The sequence below is a fragment of the Penaeus vannamei genome, chromosome 17 (genome assembly GCF_042767895.1).
Source record: "Penaeus vannamei isolate JL-2024 chromosome 17, ASM4276789v1, whole genome shotgun sequence".
Lineage (NCBI taxonomy): Eukaryota > Metazoa > Arthropoda > Malacostraca > Decapoda > Penaeidae > Penaeus > Penaeus vannamei.
Genome location: NC_091565.1, coordinates 4301968 through 4309409, shown reverse-complemented (window position 1 = coordinate 4309409; position 7442 = coordinate 4301968). Strand labels below are relative to the sequence as shown.

Below are 7442 nucleotides of genomic sequence, written 5' to 3'. Positions count from 1 at the left end.
CATTTATACACATATATATATGTATATATATATATATATATATATATATATATATATATATATATATATATATATATATATATATATATATATATATATGTGTGTGCACATGTGTATATATATATATATATATATATATATATATATATATATATATATATATATATATATGTATGTATGTATGTATATGAATATATACATATGTATACACACACACACATATATGTATATATGTGTGTGTGTGTGTGTGTATATATGCACACACATATACATACATACATTTATACGCATATATATGTGTATATAGATATATATATATATATATATATATATATATATATATATATATATATATATATATATATATATATATATATGTATATATATATATATATATATATATATGTGTGTGTGTGTGTGTGTGTAAATATGTATGTATGTATGAATGCATATATATATATATATATATATATATATATATATATATATATATATATATATATATATATATATATATATATATGTATATATATATATATATATATATATATATATATATGCATATGAATATATACATATGTATACACACACACACACACACGCACACACACATATATGTATATATGTGTGTGTGTGTGTGTGTGTGTGTATATGCACACACATATACATACATACATTTATACACATATATGTATATATATGTGTGTGTGTATATATATCTATGTGTATATATATATATATATATATATATATATATATATGTGTGTGTGTGTGTGTGTGTGTGTGTGTGTGTGTGTGTGTGTGTGTGTGTGTGTGTGTGTGTGTGTGTGTGTGTGTGTGTTTACACAATGCCAATTATATAACATCACACCCACACACACACATACACACACACACACACACACACACACACACACACACACACACACACACACACACACACACACACACACACACACACATATATATATATATATATATATATATATATATATATATATATATATATATATATATACTCCTTGATTATAGCACATATAGGCAATAATCTCCCACCAACATTTATAATTATGCCAGATATTCAAGTTCTCAGATTGTCACATCCCTTTTCAAAGCATTGACGCGATACATCACACCGATTATTTCCCTCCAACCCGCTTCAGATAATGAACTATAAATCTTCACATGAAACCCAAAAAGAAATAAGATCCCAACTGAAACAAGGATGAATAAAGGTGCCGTCACACTAACACTTTTTCCGTAATTTTTTTTGACAATTTTCCGAAATTTTGTCCATTTTTGAGCGAATTGTCGATTATCCAGTCAGACGATAATGATCGTTTCCGTTTGAAAACCTTTCCGTCAACTTTTTGAAGCCAAGCATAGTCAGTTCAAGAACTATATTCGAGAATGTTTGTATTCACGTTAAATAAAATTGTCAAAAGATTGACAGAAAAAGTGCAAGTGTGAGAAATCAAATAATACGGCGAGGCGAGAGGACGATTGCGCATCTCGCGGCTCACTCGTTCTTCTCCAGTTGGACCTTGCTGAGAGCGGTGAGTGATTCACGTGTTCTCGGCCAATTTCTTGTTTATTTCGCCTTTCTTGACGGAGTGAGTGGATATGGAAGAGGGAGAATAATGTAGGGGAGAGGGTTGATGAATGAGAAGAGGAGAGAAGTGTAAAATAAGGAGGGAATAAGGGATAAAAGGAGGAAAAACGTTGGGTGTTTTCATCCTGGCTCGCGCTGGCCATGCTTTCGCAAATGTTTTTCTTCACGAGTTTTTATCCTTCCTTGCTCTTCATTATTATTTTAAGAATGTGTTATTGGTTTATATAAAAGGAATTTAAGTCTTTTTGATACTAACGTGTGACGAAGTTTTAAATTGTGGTCAATACTCAGGAAATTTATAAAATGTTCCTGGTTTATGGACAACAAATTTAATAAATTCGTGTAAATCTTGCTTCTGTCCATGAAGAAAAATCCATAGAATAAGTCGATTCGTGTGTAAATTAAAAGCCTTATAATACCAGCACTTTTTCCGTCGATTTTTGCGTTTTCGTCTGAATTTGAGACTGTTGTCATTATGTACAGGCTTTTTGGATAACAAATTTAATAAATTCGTGTAAATCTTGCTTCTGTCGATGAAGAAAAATCCGTAGAATAAGTTAATTCGTGTGTGACATAAAGGCCTTATAACACAAGCACCTTTTTCCGTCAATTTTTGCGTTTTCGTCTGAAATTTGAGGCTTTCCGCAGGTATCTATTGCAAACGGAACATCTCCCAGACGAAAAAGGTTACGACTGTTCCTATCTGACTAATTGCCGACTTGATCTCGAGCTGCGAAGGATCTTTACGGCTTAAATGTATTTATTGATAAATCCGATAGGACGAGTGAATGGAAACATATGTTAACATTATGGAACATTCATGTATACAATATCATAATATTTCTCTTAAGTAACTTGTGGAGGAATGTTCGTATGATTCCTGGGACCACACTCCGATAGCGCCGTGTTTGTTTACATGAGCAATGTTTGCTGCGCCGGTAATGTGATAGGATCAGTTGAGTTTCATACGGAAAGTTGTTTTGGGAACGCAGAAATTGACGGGAAAAGTTATAGTACGATATGCGTAAATTCAGTCAACAGAAACATTCCTGCAGGAGAGTTCCATACAAACCATTAAACAGTGTCCATGTGAATGGAAAGTGGGATTGCCAGTTGATGCTTATTTTCAATGATTCGGAAGCACAAGAACCATACTAGCTATTAAGTGTTCTAACAAACTACTTTCCTTAACCCTCTGTCAACTGGTGGCATCGAATCATGACCCCTCCCACGCTGTCAGAACATCATATGGAGCTTGTTTTTTCTCTGATAGTAACGGCATCATTTGTATGGTTAAACTTTTAGGAAATAGCACCTAAAGTGAAGGTAACCATTTAGATTTATATTTTGGGTATAGGTTGCTTATAACGACGTGCGGATATAGAGGGAAAAGGATACTGCCATCATAAAGAGCATAAGTAGTAGTCATAAGCAACATAGTTTACGCTGCAGTGGCCTAATATTCTCCATTAAATCATGAAAATACCCCATCCATATCACCGCTCGGTATAAATCGCTCATCTTGCATATCTTACCAAGAAAAATAAAACGCCAACAGCCTAACTCATGACTGCAATATCCCAAGCAGTACATATGTTACTAGGTGCTTCTCAAAATTATATTTTTACTAATTATTAGTGTCTTCTGTTACATATTTATGCTTTTAAAGTTATTAATATTGTTATACATCAGATACGTGTTTTAAGATTTATCAGTACAGTTCTTTAGAATCTGCGCATTGTACATTTCAGCCTTTCCATGAGCTTTGACAGTTCACCGCCCATTCCGTGTCCAAAGGCTGGTGAGAAATGTTGTGTTTCCAGTGTTGCATTGATTCTGGGTTATTCTTGTTGACTATATAATGGCAACAGAGAAGAAATAGACTTTTGTAACAATCCTAGTTTTTCTGAGTCCATCAAGAGCCCCAAATACTGAAAAAGAATAAAAGAAAAAATAAATTTTAAAAATTAAATTAAATTATATTAAAAACGAAGAAATCCTGACCATAGAATACCTTGCACTCTACTATCCATCAGAATTATGCTGTGGGTACAACCGCAACCCCACCCCACCCCACCCCACCCCACCCCATTAGCTAGAATTTTGGCCCCTATAATAGTGGAGGGCATGAAAGGTATGAGGGGAATTATGGGGTGAAATATGAATAATATACACTTGATATTCTTTGAGTTCAAAAGTTTTAGTCATCAGTATAAGAAATAATATGCAGACATGAATAGGGATGCCATAAATGAAGACAGGTTGCAGAAAGTACCGCTTACAGCTTAACTCTACTTGGGCCTCCTGAATTTCAGCCAGTCATAGCAATTTAGATTGACTGAATAAAGTTTGCGAGTTGGTGTTAGGGACTTAGTCTATGGTGTGGATACTGCAAAGAATTACCATAACTATTGAATGGGAAATAATTATTAAGCAGAAAGATTTTAACACAGTATTACCAAACCTAGATCAAACTTTTCTTGCAGTTAGGTAGTGAGAGGCAGTATACTAACCTTTGTGCAGTCATACATCATGGCTTTACATGAACTCCATAGTGGCTAGTCATCTAGGAAGTCAGCTGAGGGTGGACAGCTGCCAATAGCTTGCAGAGAACCTATCATTTATCATTGAGAGTGGATTTTAGGCTCATGATTGGATTGCTGTCTGCTCATTGAGTAAGACTGACTTCTATGACCATGTAGGTCGTAGAAGTCAGTCGAACTTTCTTCCAATAGATTTTGTGGACACTCGCATCTACCAAAAGCATTTGCACTTGTAGCACTCCATTAGCCAAATAGGCCAACAAACCTCCAATACAGACATACTGGTATGAATGAGTCTTAGACCTTCGTGGCAGTTTATTACAAAATAAGGAACCAAGCAAGGTGCTATCTTGCCCAAATACATGTGAGGGAATTTTGTTTTGCTGGAGCACAAAATGCATGGAGAACTTGGCACAAGCTTGAGACTACATGACTTGGGTTGAAGGATCTTTGTCACAGATAACAGCAAGTTTCAAGTGGATATTTTTAAAATGCTACAAATTATAAGAAAAATCCACTTTTAACCCACTAACGACCGTGTCCCTCACATGATACACCCGAAAAAAATAAACATTGCCCGGCTTCCCACCAGTGTGACACTATATTGGGGCTCACGCTCCGATGCAGCAGCGGGCAGAGTCCAGGCCAGCCCCGCGCGCTGATTTTGTAGCCGCCCGGAATCTTTTATTTTCGGTTTCAAAATATACCGGCATTAATGGGTTAAAGAATTCTCCTGTTGATTTCTTACTTCCTTGTAGACATATCTTCAATAGCAGTAAGCTGGTGTGGCCATAAGCATAAATGAAATTACCCTTTATTGGAAGGAGTATAAGCAAAGACGCAGATGTATATCATATATTAAGGCCAAGCAAGTATAATGTGAGCCTGTAATTGATGTAACTAATTTTATATTTTCTGTAGAATGGATTTGCTAGTGGTTTAGCAGTGGAATGTATTAGGTATCTGGTGATTTTACCCAACATCTCTGGACAAAATGTAGGTTAGAACTTTACATTTAGTAATTGACTCCTGTAATATATATATAATATAATTTTTAAATGTGATGGTTCACCTCGGCATCTGCAGAGGTAAAGGAAAAATCTAAGCTGGTGACCAATATCATAAAAAGAAAGGATCAATTGTGAAAGTAAACCCAGAATTGCATTGGGAGAGAAAGCTTCAGTAATTGAAGCATTCACCACAGCCTTTATATCCTTGGTACTCCAAACCTCCATTATGTATCTGCATACAAGAGGGGTTGTAGACCTTCCTGACTTTAGTTGTTATTGTAAGAATATGTACAAAACCTTTGCTGGATCATCTAAAAAGTGGTGCATTGAATATAGTTCAACTTGTCATCTGAAGTGACTGATGACATATGGAATGATATAAAGCTGGAATTTACTGTAGAAGGGTGTAGGGACACTAGTAAGTTTTTAAAAGTAAGGTGCCTGATTTGCATTTGATAGTTCTAAGCACAATATAAGAAGTCTAACAGTAAGATGGAGAGAATGATACTCCTGTTATGCCTCGCAACTTATCATTTCTCCTTTTGCCCTCCAGACAGGTAACCACTACAAGCACCATCATGCAGAACGACGCTGGTGAATACGTTGACCTGTACGTGCCCCGCAAGTGCTCGGCATCCAACCGCATCATCTATGCCAAGGACCATGCCTCCATCCAGATCAACTTTGCCGAGGTGAGCCCAAAAGCATGTAATTTTTTTTTATATATTTTGGGATAATTGATTCTTTTGCCAATTAGAAATTTTTAAGAAAGTAAGAGTCCCAATCTCCATTGTATATTGAAGAACTTGACATTTTCTTTACATTTTCTTCCAGGTTGATGAAACTACTGGCCGCATGACTGGACAGTACAAGACTTACGCCATCTGCGGAGACATCAGGAAGATGGTGGGTATAACGACAAATGGAATTCAGATGTTGACCAAGAATTTTTGGAATAATGGTCTTTATATTTGCATTATATATATATATATATATATATATTTTTTTTTTTTTTTTTTTTTTTTTTTTTTTTAACAGACATAACCCCATATCCTTTTGTGTTGCAAAACTAGATTTTATATTAGTTAAGCTTTCTTGTTACAAAAATTAAAGTATTAAATAGGAATACACAAATATCTTCAGAGTACTAATATATTTATTTTCCAAAGTTTACTTACCTCTTAGAGCCATGAATAAGACTGGAGTATAATGATTCTGTATATCATTTTATAGGGTGAATCTGATGATTGTCTTGCTCGCTTGGCAAAGAAGGATGGCATCTTACCTAAGTAAGTATATGACTTGTGTTGTCATACAATAGAAGGAAAGCATTAGGTTTCCTACTCTAGAAATTTAAAATGGTTTATAATTTTCCCTTCATGTGATGGGACTAGTTGGCCTGAACATAAATAATATCCTATGTCATTTGATTTATGAAGATAACCTGTATATGTAGTATTTAAAAATATTGATTGATCTTTATTTATTATATATTGCATATTATATTTCATATTTTATAATAATGATGCATTTTTTTTTGTTTCAGGAACTATTGAGGATAATAAAGTAAAATAAAGAGTGTACTGAATTTCATTTGAAAACCCTATTGTACAAAATATCTGGAATTTGGACAGTGAATTCAGGAATCTAAAAGAAACTATTTTCTATCTTCTATTCATTACATGCCATCTTTCATCTCAACTATATTTGATCAGTTATTCCGGAAATGAGAGATTTTTTTCAGTACTACATATAGAAATGTTTCATTGAGTTATGAATATTTGGCAAAATATTATACAAAGATGTGGACTAAAGTGTAGAAAAAAATTCATTGTTCACAGTTGTAGAGGGAAATAGTTTATCTCACCAAAAGATTATCATTACATTTGCTGTTTCATATAGATGGGTGTGAATATTGCCTGAAATATAGATTTCATTGAAAATGGAATACAAAAGTTATTTTTCATTACAAGCTCTGCTGTAAGGGAAAATACTGCACTCTGATGAAATAGTTTACTTCTCCAGAATTGAGTATGAACAGTTCTTGCAAGCAATTTTATACTAGAACAGACCAGAATCCAGGGGTTATGATGAAATATGGAATAAACGTAGTTGGGACCCACACTAAGTTTCTATTTTTAATAATGTATGAGGTACCTTGTACCTCTTATAAATTTGTGAGATTGAGAGATGAAACCCATGGTTTTCATACAACTGTGATCTGAGACTAATTCAGTTTTACATAAAGCAAAAATAATTTCCAACGTTTCCCTGGTG

General features: G+C 34.1%; 1 protein-coding gene across 1 annotated transcript; it reads left to right on the top strand.

Annotated features, from left to right (window-relative positions):
* Positions 1–1400: 1400 nt before the first annotated feature.
* On the top strand, positions 1401–6744 carry RpS21 (ribosomal protein S21). Its single transcript, XM_027361789.2, has 5 exons — positions 1401–1556; positions 5719–5857; positions 6000–6071; positions 6399–6454; positions 6712–6744. Exons 2-5 carry the CDS (start codon positions 5744–5746, stop codon positions 6719–6721), a joined length of 252 nt encoding a protein of 83 aa, XP_027217590.1. The 5' UTR covers positions 1401–1556; positions 5719–5743; the 3' UTR covers positions 6722–6744.
* The last annotated feature ends 698 nt before the right edge of the window (positions 6745–7442 follow it).

Bases quoted from the DNA above. Each gene is read 5' to 3' on its own strand.
- RpS21 (XM_027361789.2), top strand. From the start codon at position 5,744: ATGCAGAACGACGCTGGTGAATACGTTGACCTGTACGTGCCCCGCAAG. The intron at 5,858-5,999 runs GTGAGCCCAAAA...ATTTTCTTCCAG, and splicing joins TCCAGATCAACTTTGCCGAG to GTTGATGAAACTACTGGCCG. The intron at 6,072-6,398 runs GTGGGTATAACG...ATCATTTTATAG, and splicing joins GCGGAGACATCAGGAAGATG to GGTGAATCTGATGATTGTCT.